Source organism: Dicentrarchus labrax, unplaced genomic scaffold, assembly GCF_905237075.1.
Source record: "Dicentrarchus labrax unplaced genomic scaffold, dlabrax2021, whole genome shotgun sequence".
NCBI lineage: Eukaryota > Metazoa > Chordata > Actinopteri > Moronidae > Dicentrarchus > Dicentrarchus labrax.
In genome coordinates this window covers 17,481,237-17,504,588 of record NW_026136715.1, presented here as the reverse complement: position 1 = coordinate 17,504,588, position 23,352 = coordinate 17,481,237, and the positions used below count along the sequence as shown (strand labels likewise).

The 23,352-nt window shown below is 40.5% G+C and overlaps 1 protein-coding gene across 1 annotated transcript; it reads right to left on the bottom strand.

The window, feature by feature from the left end:
- Positions 1 to 425: 425 nt before the first annotated feature.
- On the bottom strand, positions 426 to 23,015 carry ctnnbip1 (catenin, beta interacting protein 1). Its single transcript, XM_051425260.1, has 4 exons — positions 22,880 to 23,015; positions 13,879 to 13,993; positions 12,430 to 12,520; positions 426 to 3,325 (listed from the first exon to the last, which is right to left on the bottom strand). The coding sequence occupies exons 2-4, from the start codon at positions 13,972 to 13,974 to the stop codon at positions 3,267 to 3,269; spliced, it is 246 nt and encodes an 81-aa protein (XP_051281220.1). The 5' UTR covers positions 13,975 to 13,993; positions 22,880 to 23,015; the 3' UTR covers positions 426 to 3,266.
- Positions 23,016 to 23,352: the final 337 nt, after the last annotated feature.

Sequence of the window (23,352 nt, the reverse complement as noted above, 5' to 3'; positions counted from 1 at the left end):
TATTATCTATGATAACTCCCAAAAGTTTGGTTTCCTTCACCTGCTTTATTAGTATGTCATCTATACTGAGATCAAGCTTTGGTTTTGAACATAAAGAAGAGTAGAGATCATTTTGTCATCTGCAGCTTCCAAGCTCTTCAGATTACAGATTTAACCAAATGTGCAGACTCGTCTCTGTGTACAAGCTACATGTTTCCCTTATCAGTCTGAACAAAAGGATAATTTTCTTCTGTACATGTCGACGATGAGAGGAACAAAGAAACTGATTTTACCCGTATTATGACTTTGCTGAATACTTTCTCCCCCTGGGTGCCCAGCATGAGGCCTTATCTGGAGAACAGCCATTCTGCGATGTGAGAATGAGTTTCTCATCTCTGAGCATGTTTGAAGAATTTATTATGGAAGAAATAAGAAAAAAAACAACATTTCACTGTTTAAAATATCTTTAATGGTTCAGTTGGTATAGGATTTGGAAGCATTAAGTCAAGACATGGTCAGCAGCCATACAAAACAAAACAAACTAATCAATGTCAACTGAGAGGAAAATAAAATACAAAGGCAACAAAAAAAAAAAAAAAAAAAAGAGGGACAAGTAGGCAACATCAGGTCATCACAGTAAAAAGATACATCGATCCTAGTCAAACTCAACAGCATGCTGAAAATCAAAAACTGGTAGCAAGTTCAATGATGATCACACACTCTCTCTCGCACACAGACATTCATCCACAACTTGAACGAAGGCTGTAGAACAACCCTGATAGGTAAAATGTACAGTAAGACGCCTTTTAGAGGAAACAAAAAACCAATGCATAGACAAATAAAGAATGTTTTAAAACAAAAGTAAACATAAAAAGACAAATTTCTTTGTCATAGGCGGACAGCGTGACAGATCTGTTGGCAGTTTACATTGCGATGATTGCGGAGGACATTCAAATAGAAGTTATTGCCAACAAGATACAATGGATAATACTTTACCCATTAAAAAAAATAATTTTTTTTTCTTTTTTTCTGAAACATTTTAAAAGAGCTAGTAGCTTCCACAAACGTCAAGAATGTACAAACAATGGTCACAGTGGCGAGGCTTCAAAGACCCTCCACTTGAATGAACATTATAAACCACGAGGCAGACATGCTTGGCTTTAAAACATTACGTTACAATTATTTTAAGTTATACAAGTTAACAAACTGTACTTAAAACACATTAAATATTGAGCATGTCACTAGAAAAACATGTCGGTTGTTAACAAATATTCATTTGAGCTATTCCAGTTGAGTCAATTAACACAGAGAAGGTTTTTTTTTTTTTTTTTTAAATCACTGAAGGAATAAAAACATGGTTACAAAGTTTTCTTTTATCGATTGAAACAAACATAGAATCTCTGTGCTAAATATCAAAATGTATATTTTGCAAATATCCCACTGATAATAGTGCAAGAGATACAGTACAGTCAGAAATAGCACACAGTTCTTATGTTTGGCTTCATGTGTTTAGTTACAGGTAGTTAAAAATTAGAGTTTGTGTGTATTTTAGTGTGAATAAAGAGCCACTGCTGATGACATTAAAGAGCGACTCGTGTTAGGATTTCACTATCTACTGGTTCTCCATCTTTATTGATGCGTTGGAGGAACTGGGAGTCAATCAGTAAACAATAAATTACAACTACAGCTTGTCTCTTATCAATTTTTCTTAATCATTATGTTAATTTTATCTTACAGATAAAAAAACAACAAAAAATACAATTGGCACAATCAATTCATTATTGTATTTTCCCAACTATCTGTACAATAAAAAAATGTTTTACATGTCACAATAACCCAAAACCAGTATTTGTTTGGGGAGAATGTGTACACCTGTGTTTGATGTGATTATATCTGCTAGTGTCTTTAATTCTTATGCTTTCCTCATGAGAAAAGCATTGTTGCACTCTCAACAGCCTATGGTTTTTAAAATAAAGCAGCAGAAGAACAAGTGGGGCCTCATCTATAAAACTGTGAATAGATCGGACATGAGAAAGAAAAACTGCGCGCGCTCACCTTAAAATAGTTTTCCACTTATAAATCACACCGATCACGCCACCAGTTTCGCCGTCCTGCCCTGTTGACTCCCGTAATTAAGTGTGAAGGATTAATGACAGGCTTGCTGTGAGTGTTAATATGCACAATCAATCAGCATGTCATTGGAGTATTTGTACATGTGAACTAAAAAGATAATTCACAAAGAGAATGCTACAAAATGTTGCAGATCTTGAGTCAGGTAGACTTAGCTCTTTGTTTTTGTTCGTACTTCTGGTTTGACTGATGACAGACAATCAGCAAGTCACAGCAGCAGCGAGCACTGTATGATCAGGAAGCCGAATGATTCTAACATGAAAATAGCTAGCTGTGGTGTAGCTGCATATTGGTAAAAAGGTCAGAGGTCACTTCACTACACATGACTGCGTCTGGGTTCTACAACTGACCTCCTGCTACAAGAAGGAGAAAAAGAGGCCAGAATTTGATATAAAAAGGTAAATTGTGTGAGAAGAATTATTAACACATGATGCTTTATTTTACTACTTTGCCTGCGTGGGAGATGGTGTGCGGATCTTTCACACCTCTTTTAATACACACAGAATGTTTATAAATGAGGCCCCCTGGTGTGACAGAATACAAAAGCCTTTATAACACAACAGCTAAATCAGAAACAATTTCAGCCCCATTAGGGTAAGCAGAAATAATTAAAATCTCTCCCCTAACATGATCAATCATCACACTCGCTGCTTGACCAAAACTATATTTCTCTTTGCTCCAATCAGCTGTGGACTGGTCAATCCCTCCAGTGACCACAGCAGATATAACACGTAACACTGCCTAAAGTCTCAACACAGACAAAATAATACAAAACCAACCCACCCACCGAAAAAAAAAAAAACAATCAAAAAGAGAAAAAAAAACTACATTTGATATTCATCCACACAATCTGTGAGTGTTTTCACTGACTGCCTTGTTGCCAAGGCTTCAACCCACAGTGAAGCACTTGAGTGCATCTCAGGTAATGGTGTGCCAGCTTGTATGAGGAGGAGTCCGGGGTGGAAAAGGCTGGGGGAGAGCGAGGCAGCCACCTCCTGGTGTCTCTTCCCCTCCTCTTCTGTCCCTCCCAGGTGCCCCTCCTCTCCTGAGCTCATCAGTGTCGCGTTTGTGGAGTTTGGGTTGTTGTGGATCACGTGCGGGGCGGGGGCGAGGGTGGGGAGGGATGAAGAGAAGCGGAATGAGGCGGGGGCCCAGGGTCACTGGCGCCGATCCTCCGTCTCTGACCGTGAGAACGCCATCACCACGTCCTCTGCACCTGAGAACCAACGGCAGAATGTCACCAAAGTCCTTCAAAGAAGTAAACGCTTTATTTAACACAAGGAGTTTTTAACTGGTTATGAAACAGCCTACATTTAATACTGATGCCTCTATATGATTGAAGAGTGAATCAAAAGAGGGGAAATCAAGACATAATGTAGAAGTCAATTTAAAAAGTGACTTTTATTCCAGTTGATTCACTAATTGTGTCTGCTGAATTCATTAGTTTGAGGTTTTGACAGATGATGTGCCTAGTACAGAACAATTATATTCACTTTTATGATTGGAAATGTCTCATCCGTTTGCTTTACATCGATACTAGGTGTGACCTGTAATGGGCAGTTTCTGTCTAAATGTAAGAGTACTGAGTGACTCATACACACAAAATAGATGCAATAGTTGCAATAATGAACTGAGATCAGATTTTGCTTTTCTGATCACATTTGTATTCTGTGGTACAACTGCTATACACAAAAAAATACACATTTGGTCTTTATCATGTATGGCAGGGCCCACGGGATGGCCCCTGATAAAGTATTACAGTATTTATTGAACTGCTAGCCAAACATTTCCTGCTGCTGTAGCTTTACATTAAACATTTAACTGGCGAAACACAAGTTGACTGTTGAAATGAAAAATGAAAAAAAGCCAATTGATGCTCGACATCTTTAAAACGACAATAGTTTGTTTTGATGCCCGCAGGATTATGTGAGCTGTAGCATTAAACCGTCTGAATGTTCTCTGAATGACTGGATCCTGGTAAGTCTTCAACATGTTTTGCTATAAACAAATATTAGTGCAAAGTACAAAGCGAGCTGAGTTTTCTTTAGGTCCTTGGATCCTGTCAGTATCCTGTAAATCCTGTCAGCTGTGACTATAAAGCCCAGAGGGGATACGCCACCATGAAAATCCTTTTGGTACATTCAGGTAATTTCATCTATCGCCATGTTCACCTGTTGTGGCGAGCCACCAGCTGCCATCACAGTACCCTAACGGGGGACGCCGTGACACACGGAGTGGCCCGCTGACGCCAGCATCCTGGTCTGCCATGATAACACTTATTTCTGAGCCTTCAATACAATTCAAACTCCACTGCTGCTGCAGCTCAGGCTGCGAGGCACAAGATCGTCTGTGAGTAAACAATACTACATTACAGCTGGTGATATTAACCTCAGTAAGCTGTGGGAAAAAAATCAATACGCCCAGAGAAAAGAGAAATGAAATGATCTACAGTACAGAAGGTCTGATTTATTTGTACTCTTTTTGTGCTTCTTTCACTTTTACCAAGTTAATGAGAACCAACCGATAATTACAGTCTCATCTGGGTTGAGTCAACTAATGGATCCTGCCGGCTACACAATAGGACTTTGTCAGCTGGCTGTTGTTTAACAAGGAATCATTCATTAGTCTGTTGCCAACTGTGATTCATTAAGTCATTTGGGCCTGCCAACACCTGCTGAGACAGTTTTTCTCTGATAAATGAACATACATTTTCCAATTCTATTTGAGTGAGATTTAAAAAAAATAAATACACAATGCTCTTTCAGCACCTCATATATTCAACGGTTCTTCTATATAGGCATCATTTTCTGGCAAGAACTTGTTTTAATTTGAGCAATTCAGCCTGTAGTCCATCCGAAATAGAGAGAGAGAGCTAATGTGCTTTTGCCAGATGAAGTGGGACAGTATTAAAATCCCTCTTGCACTGTTATGCTTGGCAGCCTGGTGAAATGCATTTGCTTCTTGGTAATGGAGGTAAATTGGAGGTAAATTGGAGGTATATTGATTGTAAAATATGTGAGACCACAAGGTACAAGTGCCCTCAAAGCCTAAATTAAAAACATCTCTTAAAGAAAAGAGGGGCAAAGAACAACTTTGCACCACAGCGTACAGTAAGCATGATCATGTACTGAAATAAAAACATCTGACAAGCCATGATCACATAAATATCATTAACACCATGTTCCACACCTTTGAAAAGGGCTGAGAAGAATTCCTAACAGCACCTTGTGCGTGTCTGCTATAAAAAAAACAACCTGTCTTTACCACAGCCCTCAAGTGCTCGTTAGATTTAATTATTGTGGAGATATGAAAGTAGGCCAGGGACTCAGAGAAAGCTTCTGCATGTATTTGGCACAAAAGGCGGACCCTGCTCATCAGACAGCACAGACCCACCAAACACAGAATTTTGTGTTTCATTTGGCTATCTCTGCGGGGAAGATAATTAGCATGTTTCTATTCAGGTCGCTGTGAGCTTGGTAAGATTGAGACTTTTGGGGGGAGGGCGCCTTTTAATATAAACTTTCAAGTTCCTCCTCCCATGGGAGCTTATTGGCTTACTAAATGAGGTTATGGCAAAGAGGAAGCCGATAGGCAAAAGCAGCACCAGGAGAGGAAACTAGAGACAAAGTGATAAAAAAAAGAAATATTGGCAGAGACATGCTGTTCGACTTCAGTTAATAACATAAATCTCATCAGCTTTGAGACAGCACGTACAGATAATGATGCTCGAACAAGAGACAATTATGTAATACCACACAATAGGGAACGCGACCTGAACTACACTAATGCTGAATAGCACTGCTGTTCAAGATGATGTTTTTGGCGCAGGAACTTGGAATAACACCCATTTATCACAATAAATGCCAGATTGATCATTCTGTGGTTGTGTGAAGGAGTTCACCCTTGTGTAACGGGCAGTTCAGAGGAAGGACATGTCAGACACTGTGCAACTTGAGCTTAATGACCAGCAGAAATGCTCTCAAAATACATCCACAGAGCCAAGTGGATGGTTGGGCTATATCTGTTTGACTTGAGCACTTTGCCTGAGAGTCATGTTTGGACCCCCCCCGCCCCAATGCCGCACACGCACGCGCACACGCACGCGCACACGCACGTGCACACACACGCACACTCTCTCTCTCTCTAGCCAACATGATTTGAAACGTCGGGTCCCTAAAAGCTGTTGCCTAGCGACAGATAAAAATCAGACTGCTTCAGTGGACGGCAGGCTGCTTCTGCTGCTGCCTACGAGCAAAGATCTTTTAGGCTGTTTGGATGTAGTTCTGGCTCCTCCCTCTACCGTGCACTGATCCCCTCCTCACCCTGCCTGATGGGGGTAAACAAACCGACTCCGGACCGAGGATTACATAAATAACTGCAACGACAGGCATGTCATCCGATTTGTCCTCCATAAATACTTTCAAACGAAGAAACCCCCCCCATAACCAGTGTTTATGAAAAGAAATCAGAAAGAAACAGACAAAAAAGAAACAACAATTATTCTGAAAGAGTACTGGCACTTCAGATGTTTGTATACACAAATACAATACACTTTTATCACGTACCACCACCTCTGGTGAGCTTGGACGTACCCACCACGAAGGTCACTGGACCTCAGTGTTTTCAAAGGAGTATACAATAAAAGTTGTGAAATAATTGACTTTGATGCTTCATCTATATATAATTCACAAGTGAAGTCTTTCTGTACACTTCTGAGGGACTATAAATCAATATGTGGTTGAGAAAAGGTAGCCTGAGATTAAGAAAAAATACAACATTCCTCTGAAACCTCTGAGGATAAGAGAGCTGTGAAATTAACCCAAAGGGAGTTTGTTTGAAGTTAAAGGCACCATGCTGCATCCCTCGCCTCCCTTCAGTCTGAATAAACAGAGAAGCAGCCATATGATGACTCCAGAATTGCAGCGATAATAGTAATAACTTTATTTGTATAGCACCTTTTAAACAAACATGGAGCTCAAAGTCCTTTAAAACCAAGAAATTACATGCACCAAGCGCTTCACGTGAAACAGAATGAACATAAAAATGAAAAAATAATAATAATAAAGTGATGAAGGGAGTTATTAGTCAGAGCAGCAACAGCCTTTGAGGTCACAATCTGTGCGGGGTCAGCTGAGAGGATAAAGACATGGGACCCCCCCCCTCCATGAAAACGACAGCAGGGATGGGTTAAGAAGCACGACACACAACAGGGGGAGTGTGTGTGGTCCAGCTCAACATGTTGAAGTCAACAAACACACTGGGTCACCTTTTACATGGTGCATTGTCATCTGATGTAAGTCACATAACTGCATACTTCTGTAAAGTATAAAGTCCCATCATTTATCTTGGTCTTTAGGTTTTGAAAGTTTATTTATCTTTTTCCATCACCTTTTCTCTCCGATTTGATTGTTCTGGGTTAAGGTTAAAAATGAAAAGAATCAAGGAATTGAAGTCAATTTGTCTGTTCTGAGTTGCAGCGTGTTTGTCTTAATATTTCAAATGATAAGAGTCTTCAAAAAAGATGGCAATGTTGGCGTTTTCAGTTCTGCGTTATGTAGATTTTCAAGTGAAAATTCAAACCTAAAAAAAAAATCTAATTAACTAGATAACATATGCAAATGAACGATTACACGGAGAGCGTCCGATTTGTGCAACAGTTTGTTCTTCACTTCACACGGTGATATTTCAGATTTCAGAGATTTAATGAGCTCTGAAATTAGGTTTAAGCAGCAGCAAACAGTTTTCTCATTCATTTTTCTCTTCTAAATGGATCCTTTAAAGATGGATTTAATTAATGTGACATTTTATAGGCCACATCCAGAGTGTAAATTAGATTAGGCAGCAGATTTTCGTGATGCAGAACCAGAACTCAAAATCAGTGTTGTCTAAACTTTTGGTTTCTGTTGCTCATGGAGCAGATATTATTACAGAGAAAATTGGCAGATTCAACACATCCAGGTTGGACATTATCCATTTGTCTAAAGAGTACAACCACATACCTGTTGACAGATTTGTGATAGAGATGAGACCATATTTAAGGAAGCCTCTGTGCTTCAGTGAGTTGAGTTAGCTAGACTTCCTAAATCTGAGTCTCTGGCTCTGATTCATGCTGCAGTGAGGAACAGGATAGGGTAAGAATCAATAGCACTCTGCCACTGGCCGAGTTGCCAGACAAAGGCGGGTTCTTGCTCTGTGTCACATAGCTTTTACTCTAAAAGGCAGGTTTAAGCATTGCGTTATCCCGAGATGGTAACACAGACAAATAAAAACAAGAAAGTGTATTGACTGCACAAGGCTGTAGTAATATCTGAAACAAGAGAGGCTATATTTCTGTAAGAAGGGATGGGACTGACAGAGAGAGATTGGAATACCACACACTGTGTAATTAGCACTCCAGGTTGCCTCCAGGCCCCCTAATGACACCTGCTCCAATCTACCAATGCAGCATGTCGCAGCAACACCAAAGCCCACAGGGAAGCTTAGCTTTCCTGGGACAACTGCGGTTGCTATAGCAACGCCTGCTCGTCTATCTTCTTTTGTTGAAGCCCTCAGACGTCCTTCTGAGAGGAGTAAACTCTCCTCGTCAAATCAGACAGGATAACAAGTCCCTAAGATTGCTGGCTTTATGTGTGACTCTGACAAATAGTATTGTTTAAAGTGACATGATGTCAGTTATAGAAAGACGTGAATAAGAGAGTTAAAGGGGGAAGAACAACAGCCAAAAACAAAACTTCTGTACTCCACATATAATGCTGTAACTACTTTGCTGCAGAAACTCCACACCACAGAGAGAGAGTTATTATTCAGCACTGAAACAAAGCCCCAAGAAACAGGCTTCTCTTAATGAGTCCACACTTTGTTTCTAATCATAACAACATTCAAACACAGCATGCAAAGTCCTGTCTGTCCACTATCTTCCATTCCTCTGAGCAGCCAAAATTCAAACACACCAAGGTATTCACAGTGAGAAAAAAAAAAATACATACATATATATATATATATTTTTTTTTTTCTTAGCTCCAGAGCCTTTGGCAGAGAATTCCTGATTGCGTGATTAAAATTGCAAAACAAAACTCTGTATTTGCATGTATGGTAATCAGCCAATTAAAACTATCTGAAATGCAAATTTAGTGACCCATAGACTTAAAAAGAAATAAGAGTGGCACCCCCCTCCCATGTTGGTTTTCTCTTGTTTCTTACGAGGACGGACCAGATTTGGGGAACAATTTAGGGTTTCCTATCAGTCCGATCAGTTGTGATGAATGATGACAACAGTGCTGGATAGATTCGTCTGCAACACCTACAAATTTGTTTCCTTATCCGAATATGCTGAACTGACAACAGCAATGATGTTATCCATTCCTCACATTAGATTCTGTGTGCTCTCTATTTAACATTTCCTGAATACAGCCGCGGCTTTGACTTATAGTAATCAATATCTGAGTGTGTCTCCAGTACGCCAACGTGCCCTCGGCGCCCTCTAAGCGTGCCGCCACAGGATCGATGAGGCCATGTCTGACACGTGACACTATCGCGTCCCCTTGAGACCCCTTGAGGACGCTGGTATCAGAGGATCCTGTATCAGCATGTTCACTCTGTCCTCTGTTTCAAACCACTGTGGCTGGAGAGAGGCTAAAAATCTCTTAGGTTGGAGCCATCTGACCCCCAATGGTGCTAACAGCCTAAATGCTTTTCCTATTCAACAATATTGTGTAAGGAGTCACAAAGTATTCTATAAACCTTTGAAGTAGCAGACTAATTTGTATTACTTGACAAGCTGAAAGGGGTGAGTCATCCACTCTAAATTATTACTTTTCAAAACTAGCTGACCAGCAACGATAGAAACCTGCATACTTTTTTATTACAGCTGTTACCAAAGAAATACTACACTACTTCCATCACAAGCTTGTGGAGAGGGGATGCTGGAGAAAACAGCTCAATCAAATGGTACCAAAAAGAAAGGTGGATTTAAAGTTTTTAGACATCAAAACCTATTTAAACTTAAAATAGCTTAGCTATATAATCTGTACAGAAATAATAATATTAACTGACTACAACTACAACCTCAGTGTTTGCTGGAGAGGTCGAACAAACAAACAAAAAAAAAGCAAACAGGAACATTAATGATAAAAGATCAGACACAGACAAACATCCTTTGCCTGGAAAACTGCTGGCTAATAGAAGAAGTCTGTCTGGCACAGAGAGTATAACCTGATTTATCTCCACAACCATGTTAAGTACAATTAACACATTGAAATTTAATCCACTGAAGTGTCTTTTTCACAAAACGTATTCACACAATTATCTACATTTTATTTATTTATTTTTAACACGAATCAAATAAAATCTTACTTTGTAATATTTCCCACAGGAAATTTGTTGTTTGAAGTCCCTGCTCCTGTTAAATTACTTTTTTTGAGGCACAATGACCATGCAAGTTGCTAGGTAATAAAAGGTTTCCTTTCATCTACCCCCCCTTACCAAGTCTAAATGAGATCAAATAGTGGACTTCCCTCTTCATGTAACTGAACCTCCTCACCACCTCAAAAGGATCCCGAATGTGCTGATACCTACGAACTGCTGTCCTTCAGCGCAGCGTTTAAACGTGATTAACTCTCAGCTATCTCCACGGTGCCTAATCACGGTACTTTACATAAGATGCAGACCACAAATTATTTATTGGCACACCAAGGAGGTGGCAGGCTGCCAAACAGCACTAAATGTGTCTGATGTATAATGCATACTCAGAGAACCTTTCGCCAGTCATATTCGCCCATAATTAATGAGGCTCTTCTTAGCAGTATTGACACAGCACAGACATTGAGTCCTGTATCGACTAAAGGGCATGAAGAAAGAGAAAGAGAAAGAGGGTATGCTGCACAAACAGCAGCTAGTCTGTAGTTGTTTAATCAGACAGAAAACATCTCTCATATGACTTAAAATCAGTGCTGCTGTCTCTTTTGGTGCTGAACTCTTTAAGATCTGACACTATCCTTCTTATCTGATGCAATGCTTTATGTTCTGCAGCTTGATAAAGAAAAACATTGTAATTACGCAATCTAGACTGCCTGTGATGCAATGACACACATATTTCAATGACGCATCCTATGTTGCAGAATGAGGCAGAATCTATGACAGTTTAATAACCTCGAGGTAAAAACAAGGATAATAAAGAACACCAGAAGGACAAAAAGTCATTGCGCCTTTTACTTGCCTCCTTAATACCCTGTATAATCATAAACCTAATCCTTGTCCAACACAGAATATCACAGATTCATCAATTCAAACAACACTGATTGGAAGGAGGAAGGACAAACAAGGAGACATAACACATAACACAGGTAAAGTGTTGCAGGCAGTTTTCCCTGATTAAAAGCTCCCCTGAGGGACCAATATCATAAGGGACACAGCAGCGCCTGGGCCCCTGCAGGTTTACCACAGGAGGACAGCAGGGGTCCTATCTGACAGCCGTGTTTGGACCAAGCCTGGTAAGCTGCTGATAAGTCTACTTACCGAAAAATCATTTGGAACAATTTGCTGCTGCTTTCCCAAGTATCTGCAGCTATTCATACTAAATTTTGTTTAATCTAGCACCCTCTTGTGGTTTAAAAATGTGAAACCTGTGGAGGAGCTACAGAAAGCTCAACAGCACCCTCTGGTGGCCTGAAAAAGCATGACCTTCATATATAAGATCATATTACTAAGCAGACCAAGTCTTACAACAACACACGAGCAGTGTTTTGCTTTATCATATAAACACATCAATTTGTGAACTCAGGACTCCATCTAGGCCACTTGTGAGAAGCAGCAGTGAAACTAGCGATGTACTCGCGCTGAGGATGACTCACTCGTTTCCAGTCAGCCACACTGTTTGCTGTGTGAGTAAGCTCACGGTGCTGGCGGGCCGCTGAGTCGGCCTCAGTGCACAGTCAGGGACTCCGTTAGGCGTGCTGGTGTAAGGACTCAAGAGGAGTGATGAATGTGGGTTTGGAGGGATTTTCCCTTGTTTTCAGTCTGGGCAAAGTAGCACTTCTGTGACATGTGAAGTTGGGGTTTGAGAGTGTGAATGTGTTTCGTATTAACCAACTGCCATAAACGCCTTCCATCCTCACACCTTCAAAACTCAAAAACAAATATTAAAACTGTATAAACTTCCAACTATTGACCTGCCTAGAAAAGGTAACAAACTAACACTTGTTTGTTTTGAATAAAAACAAAAGAAAGATTCCAACTATAATAACACTGCCTGGATGACTGCGCTTTAACTGTGTGTGTGTGTGTGTGTGTGTGTGTGTGTGTGTGCGCGCGTCATAGCCTTACCCTGGTCTATGTTGTGCTGCGGTAGCTGGCTCATCTGACTGTGGACCACACCTGCGTAATTCCGGAGAAAAGCCTCTTCACTCGGTGTAAGCTGAAGAGGAGTAGAAGAGGTGACATTTTACATTTAAACAAGTACAAACAAAACATTTTAACTTCAGTATTCAAAATAGATCAAATTTCAATCCAAAGAATTCTCCCAGGCAGTGAGGCATGTGACATTGTGGACTGGAAATAATCTGCATTTTAAATGAATGTTTGTGTTTTGATACACATCTCTCTCTTCAATGATTTTAGTACTGTAAATGTACTTCTACTGCAGTGTCTGCAGTCACAAGGTCGATCTTTCTGTCACTGAAAGTAGAACATTTTCTAATACTGTCTCCTTGTGACAAGTGTTTTATTAACCATTTATTTGTTGACTTGAAATCTAGACCTGATTGTATTAAAATATAATTTATAGCAACAAATATACCAAAAGAATACTTTTGTTAAGAATGGATTCACATCTGACCTAGATGTCACAGACAACTGGATTATTTCACTCACATTAGGTGATCGTGATGGCAGCTTTTAGCCATGTAATGGAAAACTGTACTCACAGAATCAGACGTTATTCTAATTGAGAGATGTTTTGCCTATGATTTATCATACAACACTTAGGTAACAGTATCTAAATTACTGGAGCCTATGTCAACACATCCTCAGCACTTACATCATAAAAGTTACACGTATGATAAGGCAGATCAGGCACTGATGCCACATTTCAGGGTTCTCATTTTAGCCAGCAACTGTAGATTTTTCTGCCTGAAATAACAACCATCAAAAACTAATTTATTTAACATTATTTCTGCCCAAACCACAAAATGAAACAACTTATCTGATTTGTGTGAGTTCTTCTGATGTTAAAAAATTATAAAGGCTGTCTTTCTAATTTTTAGTTTCTCGTCCACACTAGTTTAAAAATAAAGACCCCGTTATCTTTCAGAAAGGTTTGAAGGAGGACAGGTTTCCATAATATACCCGTCTCTGTAAAATTGTTATCATTTAGATTGCTAACGGGCTTATTTTCTCCAGAGGCTGCAAATTAGCTCATCTCTGCTCAATTCCTCCAAGCTGTCAACAGGCATTTAGAGTAGAATTTCCTACCTAAATTCTTGTCACTACCTGGGCTGAGCAGAAGACACATCTGTGGAGATGCCATCGGCTCTGCCTGACTCACATACAAAATCTGGTGGATATATTTGCTGAGTAATGTTAGATTTGACATGTGTGTATCCCCTCTAGAAACTACAAAAATGTCAGATTCCAGGCTATCCAGTGACCATTCATTTTCATTTAATTTTGCCATGGCAATGATGATATCCGACCTTGATGGCCACTTAGCATGGTCACATAGTGGCATATTTCAGGGTGAAATCATAAAGATATGTGTGAAGACACTGTACTTACATTTGATCCCATTTTCTTTAGCATGAGCAGGACCCGCACTTTCTGTTGGATGTACATGTCTTCAGGAGACTTCCCCGGGGCCTCCTCGCGGTTCATCCCCCCTGCTCCTGTGGCTCTGGACACAAATAAATCCATGTTACACAAGACCTGTGAAAAATCACAGCTACACAAACACTAACAGTGTTATTAGAAGTTAAAAATACGTATACACTGGGTTGTTTCAGCTACACAATCTGACTGGTCACAAGTTGTTAAGAGTTCTGGACTGAATACAACTTCGATAAAACCTTCAAAACATTCATAACCAGTACTCTTGGCAGTGTTCAACAGATGCAGGGCCCAACAATAAGGACTGCCCACTTACCCAAGTAAAATGCCACTTTGGGCGCAACTCACTTGTCCAATTTGGCAAGTGGTAAAAGACAATTAAACACATTTTATTGTCGAAAGCTAATGATGGAAGTACCTAAGGAACGAGCCCTCTCACTTCCTTCTCATCTTTATTTAGAGCTGCACATGTGCAATACCAGTTGGGCACTCGCAAGAAAGTAGTGTCAGATAAGTTTATGAGCTGCAACGCAAGCCAGCATTTCAATTACCATGTAAACAGGAGTTTATTTGGGTGGCGTTTGAGAATGTGGCCAAAACTCCAAATATGATGTTGTAATTTGAGAGCAAGGCGGATCTTTTTTTCCAAAGGCACATCGACTTTCCATCAAACGTTTGTTGTAATTTCATAACCGCTAACTGGACAGCTCTTCACTCTTTTATTTAAATAACGATCATATTGTATATATATTCTCTATCTCTTCTTTATTTATATTTATGTTTACTGTTATGCACCAATATACCAAGGCAAATTCATTGTATGTGAAAACCTACTTGGCAATATAACAGATTCTGATTCTAATAAATAAAACAATTTGTACAAGTGCAAGTAAAAATTGACTTTGAGCAAGTACATGTCTGACCCACTGGCCCGGGAAAGCTATAAAACAAACAAAAAAACATTCATACTGAACCCTGTAGGAGGTTCAGGCTTATATAGCTAGCAGCACTGAGCCAACACAGGCTGGATTATTACGATAAACATAACTATTTAAATATAAATATAACATTTAAGACTGACTCCATTTCAATTATCAAATGTCCAGTCTGTGTGATAAGCATTCATATGATCCAAACAGTGGTGATGTTAGAAGTCAGTGGCCTTGTCTCAGTGTAGTCACAGTGCAGGTTTGGCATTTCACAGCGTGAATGGCTGTTATTAATATTGCATGGCAGTTTTCACACAGATCTCGCCCCTGCCTGCTCCTTCCATCTCTCATTCTCCATCTAACTAATGACCTATTTTCACTGTCAGTCTGCAGAGATGCAAAATATAGGCAAAGGGGGAGGGAAAAGAAGACGATAAAAGGAGCTGCCAAAGCTAATGCGGATGACAGAGAAGGGATAGGTTCCGCTGTGATAACACACACACACACATCAAGGTCGGCTGTTGTCGCATTAGATCTCTGCTATAACAAGACGAGGCATACAGCAAGGCTTGATATCCAGCATAAATTTGCTAATTGAAATAGCTAAACAAGCAGAAGAACTAATTCACAGAAAAGAGCAAAATTAATCTTTAAAAAGAATAAATCTGGTGAGAAAAAAAATAAGATTTAATGGAGAAAATATCAGTATGCAAGTCAGAATTTGTTCTCCCCTAAGAATCTTTCATAAAAAGCCTACGGGAGCCACAGTCACTATGATAGTTCTGGCAATTTATTTTGGCCTCTTATCTATACAAAGGACCACTAATGCATGTTGACAGGCCGTTTGATGTGGGGTTATATTTAATTGAGGAGCTGGCTCGCCGTCCCCCCTTCCCAGAGCCCAAGGGGTTGAAGATGAATGGGGGCACCGTTGGCCATTGGCTTGCGTTTGGGTGCCACTGTGAGCGTGTGGATTCATCCAGATCAGAGCAGCTGGAGACCACGCTTCTGGCTATAGTCCTTATAATTATAGCAACCTTTGGTGGCTGTTTACTGCAACCAACTAGCACTTGACTTTGCCTACTTGCCTGTTCTCAGCCACACGAAGTGGTAGCAGGACACCCAATACATTAGTTATTCACTTGCACCCGAGTGTCGGGCATAGTTTAACTGGAGAGACACTGAAGGCTCAAAGCAAGACAGACATGAAAAGATGGAGAGAGCTGGTTGGTGTCAGTTGCTCAGTACACCTTCAGGGTTGGTGGTGGTGTGTGAGTGTGTTTGGGTTGGGGTAGTGATGCAGAGAAGATGTTAGTGGAGGGTGGCAGCGTCTTCATATCAGCAGCAGTGACACGTTTGATCATGTCTCCTAGCTCCTCACTTAATGGAACAGCTAAGACTCCAGGCAGAGAGACCTACCAGCGAGACGATATAGAGAATGAATGATATAAACTCAGGAGCATCAGTCTGCCTGCCTGAAAATCTCACTGGGAATAAAACGGTCACTGGGCATGAGTGGATGAAGGCAATGGCTGACGAACAGAATTGTTGAAAAGGTGTGACGATACAACAAACATCCATTAATATTCAGGCATATTTTGAGACTTGACAACTTAACCATTTTCATGTCTTCTACAGCACAAAAGGCCAATATATTCCACATTCATCATCTGTATAAATAGGCCTACTTACTGCTTTCATGACTGAGGCATTTCTGATCCTCTGATGTTTGCTTTTGAAGTTTGAAAACTGGCCATATTTAGTACCATCTCTGACTGTTTTGAAGGTTGCAATTTGTATTTTTACCAGCTTGAAAAAAAAAACCCTATTTAATCTCATCCGACTTTCACAGCAATATCTGCCATAAGAAGAAGAACAAACGTTGTGCATGGAATCCTATAGGGACAATCTCTGTGGGAAGTAGAAACAAGGTGGAATTGTAAATGAGGGTGATGATGTTCTTCTATTGGGGTGACATGTTTGTGAGTCATTATCAAAAAGATAAAAAAAGATGTCAGATCCCATCCTTTTGTAGAATTCACCTATTCTTCTTCAGGCTGGAGGTCGGGCAGACAGGCTCATTTGTAGATGACTATTTTTGGAAGCAGAGTAGATGCAGAACTGGAATCATTACAATTCTGGTACTCAGTGAACTGGATGACAACATGTATACAACAGTGATTAACATTGTGCATATGATTATGTAACGGATACTTTCATCCATGCAATCCGGCCGAACTAGCTTTCCAACCATGTTCATAATTCCAACAATGCTCCAGATGGTACTCAGGGACCTGGCGTGCAATGCCTCACTGCCACGGACTTAACCTCTAAATAATGTCTTACACTGCTGGATTACAACATTTTAAACACGCTGGGTCACTGTAAAGTCAAGCTGAAGATAATTTTAAAGTCAAATATTACATAGTGAGGTGTATTATGAGGGACCTGTATGCTGAAAAACAAACCATATAAATGATGCAACTAACTATTTTTCATTATCAATTAATGTTGCTTGTTTTTTTAAATGAATCACTTCATAGTTCTATAAGTGAAATAATAAAAAAGGGAAATTGCAATATCCCACAGCTAAAGGTTAAAATAGCCTGTTTTGTTCAACAAATGGTCTAAAACTAAAAATATCCACTAACCATTGCAGCACATGACAAATTGCCATTTTGCCAAAGTGATTTAGTAAAAATAAACCTCCAAACATCTAACTTTCTATAACACTAACTGCAGACTGGCCAATAATTGAATTGAAAGAGATGGACTGACTTAAACTCCTCTGGAAAGACATAAAACACAAACTCTTCTATTTATAGAGTGCAATGTCTGAATTACATGTTTGCCACTTCAGTAAACAACCATCTAGACCGCTCCTTGACAGACCTAAGCTGCTTTTTGTGCAATATTTGCATGATCAGAAACCTCCACTAAATTTTTAATTAGACTGCTCAAACGAAAGAAAACATATATATATATTCTTATAAAATTATGCATGCATATGTGTATATGTATATACGATTTGTCCTGATTCCAGTGACAAACAGGAAAATTACAAACCTATAAATAATGTTTTGAATAGAACCAGTCTATGTTTAACCTACTGGGGTCATTCTAGCTTTATTCTGATATACACACTCTTCTGCGTAACATGTCTTACATCATTTCAAGGACCACAATACGGATCCTGTCAGGCTCCTTTGTGTGTGCTTGATGTTAGGTTCTAGAGGTGGGCTGGCTCAACACTAATCCCTCGAGGGATGCTCAGCCAGCCCCAGACGCATGCGGCTAATATTCCAGACGTAATCAAAGGCTTTCTTTAATGCTGATCTAGGCCCTAATCCCCCCCTCTCTGCCCATGTTGGGGTCTTGTCAGTGTTGTGATGTTGGCTTGAGCAGAGACATTGAGCTCTGTGAGTGCCTCTAGGCAGCCCAGCTAAACCACAGCATTGCTAACACTGAACTGAGAAATCCAAGAAACACAAAAAAAAAAAAATAAATAAACACCCAAGGACCAGCTTCGAACCTCCCATCTGTACACATGGTAGTGGTGGGACATAAAATTGATATGAAAATATAGCATTGTGATGCTAAGACTTAGGTGTGTAATTTTAACCGTTCTGCTTTCTAGCCGTTGAGCCTTGTGTCAGTTCATGGCATTTCACATTTAAATGATCAAATTCAAGTATATAGTGCTTAAAAATAAAACTTACACAGTACACTAAAAACGTGTACTGTGTTATGCAGTTCCAGTTGTGTATAAATCACAGTAGATTTAATTTCTGAAATACATGACTGATTTCTAACTTTCTTAAAATTATATAACAATTTGAGAGGCCCTTTATTAATCCTTTCATCATGATGTACCACAACTAATTGCATATTGGAGAATGTATTTTATTAATATGAGCAAGGTCTTTTATAAACTTCTTTTTAAAACATCTTATTGGTATCAGCTGCTAGAAGCAGGTAATTATCGTTTTTTGTTACGACTGAAAAATTATCCATATTCTGCATCCCTAATATTTGCTGCTATTGCTGTAGTAGGTTGAAATATGGTTGCAATCAATATCACAATATTACTGGAAATGGTTTTTTTTGTCAGATATAGCTTGTGAAGATAAATGTATGCAAACTCAAAGGGAAAAAAAGATGTTCAATGCAATAAACTGTGTTCCACTGGTTGAATTAATTAAACAATAATCATTCAACTTAAAACATGTAAAACAAAACATGTAAGAGTTTCTGCTATACTATTATAAGCAGTTTAACAGAGAAAAGAAACAAAATTCTCTTTGATAAATTTGGGGCACTGATGATCAAAATTTGCACCCTTTACAAAAGGAGAAGTATACAATCCGTATTGTGATTTAGACAACTGCTGCGACCTCCGTGTTTACTACAAGTACTGCAACATGTCATACAGCTACTGCAAATGACGACAAATGGCACATTCAGTAATGCTACTTAAAAAAAGAAAACATGCCTATTCATTGCATGGCCTCTGCATTCCAGATTTCTTGTGTGAAATTGGGGCTTCATGCTTATGGCCAAAATGATAATCACAATTATTTTGATCAATACTGAGATCACAAACATTTCACAATTACAGAGCTCTGCACTGCCGCCCCAAAACAAAAACATGGAGAAGACTTCTCAACACTGTGACCAGGCCACACAGAGCAGCGAGGCTGCCAGTGATTACAGTATGCAATGTGATAGGCCCTCACATTTGCTGAGGGTCAAGAAGGGCAGCGGCTGCCACAGTGCAACAGCCCAGTCAAACATGGCCCGGTCCACTTGTCGAGCTTGTTACTGACTCAAGAATAAGCAGCTGAATGTTGTCCGTTTTAGCTATCGAATTCCTTAAGCGAGCAGAAAAACAAGAAACAGGCCTCTGCGTTGACTGACAGATTGTTTCTGAGTGGAGTTTAGCTTTACACGAATGCCGCTAACAGCCGGCGCTCCATAAGACCCGAGAGGTCAACAGCCTCTACCGACGGGAAAAACTGAGAAGGAAAAATAACTTGAATTCAATCATGAGCTGCTCCAACATCCCAAGCAAATCTGTGAGAAACTTAAGTAGGCTAGAAGCCTGGTGGGGCTGCCAGCTGAGCTGCCAACAACCTGGCCTGGTTCTGTACAGCAGCTGTGTCACTGCAGGTACGCACACGCACTCACTCCGCTATGGATGGCTGACCACGCCACGCAACCTAATAAAACAACTAGTGGTCACACTGAAATTAGAGCTGAACAATATTCTCCCAAAAAAATAAATCTTTCAAATAATCATCCGTCTTTGCTCTTTATATCTCAGCCTTTCTTACCATCAGGTGTGCATGAACTACAGGTTATAAACCTCTTTTTAAAATACACTAGAAAACAGTGAAAAGTGCCCCACGTGATCCCAGAGCCCAAATACAAAATTTACATGACGTCAGTTCCATTGCCCAAGAAAACACAGCTTCTACCAATCCAAACCTGCAGGAAACATTACTAAAACCGCACACCCAGCAGACTGACTCCCTGTGGGTTGGGGCAGCATGGGGTCCTGACACAGCGTGAGCCAGACGAGCAGACATTGCAGGCCAGAAAGGCTCTGGCTTGGACTTACTGGATGTGCGTACTGCCTTTGTGTGAAGCCATCTCCTCACATGTACAGTGCCCACAACAATGGCTACAGTATTTGGGGACAATGGTGATGAACTGGATTGTGAAAACATGATTGATAAGTAGGTCATGTCTTGTTGTCACCACGTGAGGCATGAACTCAGACAATCCTTCTCAACTGTACAAGCTTAGTTCATAGCTAGGTTTCTGGGTGTGTTTAACTGTCCTTTGACTATTTCTGTGCCACATGAAGTTGATACAAGGACCTGAAGAGAGTGGGTTACAGTAGGCAGGACATGACATTTCAGAAATTTAGACTTCATGGCATTGGGATAAACAAGCTTTTCCTAGATAGCAAAAAACCATTTCCCATTATTGAGGCTTCTACAAGGCTACAAATAAAAACTTAAAACCTTTTAATACGACTACAGTTCAATTGGGACCTTGTATGAACATTTTACACTTTACAATATGATTCAGGAAACCTGATTTAAACAATTTTTCCACAATACCAAATTTGATACAACAGAGTATTTCACAAACCACGGTATAGAACATAATTAAATCTGATCTATGATCTCAGTACATCTTCGCTCACTACTCAGGGTCCCTCAAAGGAATTGAAACAGAAGCTGCTGCCTTAAGCTGGTCCCTCGGGGGTGCGGCTGCAAGATTTCAAAAGCGCCAACGTCAAGGCAGAGCATAAAATTCTGAAAGTTATATGATCTAAGAGCTTAGAACAATATAATGCAATGCAAATGTGCAGAATACAATGCACAACAGACAAAAAAATCTACGGACATAAAAGATGGCTGTGCTTTCAAGTCTGATTCTTTAAAACGGTTAAAAAGACATGGTGGTCGTCCAGAGGCCTCTGTCATTTGGGCTGGGTGTGTTAAGCCACGAATGGATGCAAGCAGCTCTAGTATCATAGTGTCAGGCCACAACAGGCTACTACGTGGTCTGGTTAATGCAGACAGGCTGACGAATTCTTGTGCCAAACACAGAGCAAGAGGTTGTGAGATGAACCAGCCCACACCCCCAAAACTGTGCTCGCAGGCAGCTGATGAGATCCCCTTGGGGCTCAAGGGGGTTAAGCAGGCAATGAAGAGCACCTGCCCTGAGTGTAAGGGCGGTGAGGAGGGAGGCGAGGCCAGGGGTCCTAATTTCTTTCCAAAATCCATCCAGCTAGGGGAATGTGCAAACTAAGGCAAGCTTGACATACTGTGGTCCACGACCAACTCCGCTTGTTGCCAGGAGGATTCAGAGCACTTGCCTGTGGCCAAGTCCTGATACCCACTAGCTGCAGCACTCATCAATGCCCCGCTGCCGGCAGGGTGCCAACTTCACCACTCAGAGGGGCTGTCAGCTATCTGACATGTGGGGGAAAGCAGACACTGTAAAAGGCAGGGTGGCACAATGCATCCATGGGTGGCATGATCCAAAAATAGAAAGCAAAGGAAGGAGTTATGTAAAAAAAAAAAAAAACCTGATCATGAAAACCAATTTGGAAGAAAGTGTCCAGATGGTACAGTAGCTTTAGTGGTTGGGGCAGCTTTTTAAATGATCTCTGAGCACAGGGCTGACTGGTGGGAGTTTGGTGAGTGGGACCAATCAGTCTGTAAGTTGTATTTATTACATGTTGGCTTGCATCGTGTACATATAGTCGGCTAAAGGTCTTGTCAGAAAGAGAAAACTGGCTTTATGTAGTTATTGAAGACACAGATAAGTTCAATATTGTTAACATCACAATCATTGGTACAAGTAAAACCAAACTATAACGTTATTAACGCTAACGAGGCTCCCATTACTTGCGCTCAACGTTAGCTGAGATTGATAGTTTTTGACTGCAGGTTATTTCTTCGATTTTGGTAAGTTTGCTTCAAAGACAAACAACGAATTAAAAAAAAACCACGCCGCAAACAAAACCAAAGAAAGCCTGAGTTGGTCTTCTAGGAGACGGATACACATGACTGTGGACGGTTCCTGTTATCATGTTGCGGGACGCAGACTGTTCAAACTGTAGCAGCGCTCTAGCTAGCGAGCAGCAAGCATTTCAACGCATTTTCGATTTGAAAATCTTGAGCAATGTCCGTCGTGGAGAAATGTACGGACAGCAGTCCTCACTGGCCTCCGAGTCGCATTCATTTTTAACCTGACAAACCTTTCATTTAGTCCACACCGAGACCCGCGCTACCCTTGGCAAAGCAGCCAATGCTAACCAGCCAAGCTAGCTCGCTAGCATGCCCGAGACAAAAGCCTGAATGAAGTTCCTATGGGTGCAAACACCATCCAGGTACCGCTGCTCTGCCAGAAGTGTAAACGCCGGGATTCAAACACACGTATCGCTTTAAAAAATAACCCTGACAATGTGCGTCTCTTCGAGGAAACGAGACAAGCGAGCTTACCCCTCCTGGTCCAGCTTTTCTTTCTTCTGTGCTCTGTTTGAATGGTGTGTTGTTGTAGGAGGGCGTCCTGTTCCGGGGTCACATCCCTCCAGTCGGCACAGCTACGGCGGACTGACTCAACGCAGAGCCAGAGTCCTGCTGGCTGTTCAGTACCGCTGCCGACCACCGGGGCCGCCACACACTGTACATGGTCTCCAGGATCTATTACCAAACTTACTGTCTGCTTCCAATAAAAACACACATCTCGACAAATACTAAAACGCCTTGCTGATACGAATTCTAGTTTCTGTATTGAGGTGCACTTGTAATGTAAATGTTTTTTTGGTTTCATACATTATAGCACACAATATGCACATTCTGAATTTTTAAGCAATCTGACTACTCTGCAAGGAAACTAATGCCCACACACGTAAATGTTCCAATATCAAACTATGTACACCTTTGTTTTATGTTATAAGATTGTATATACCCTA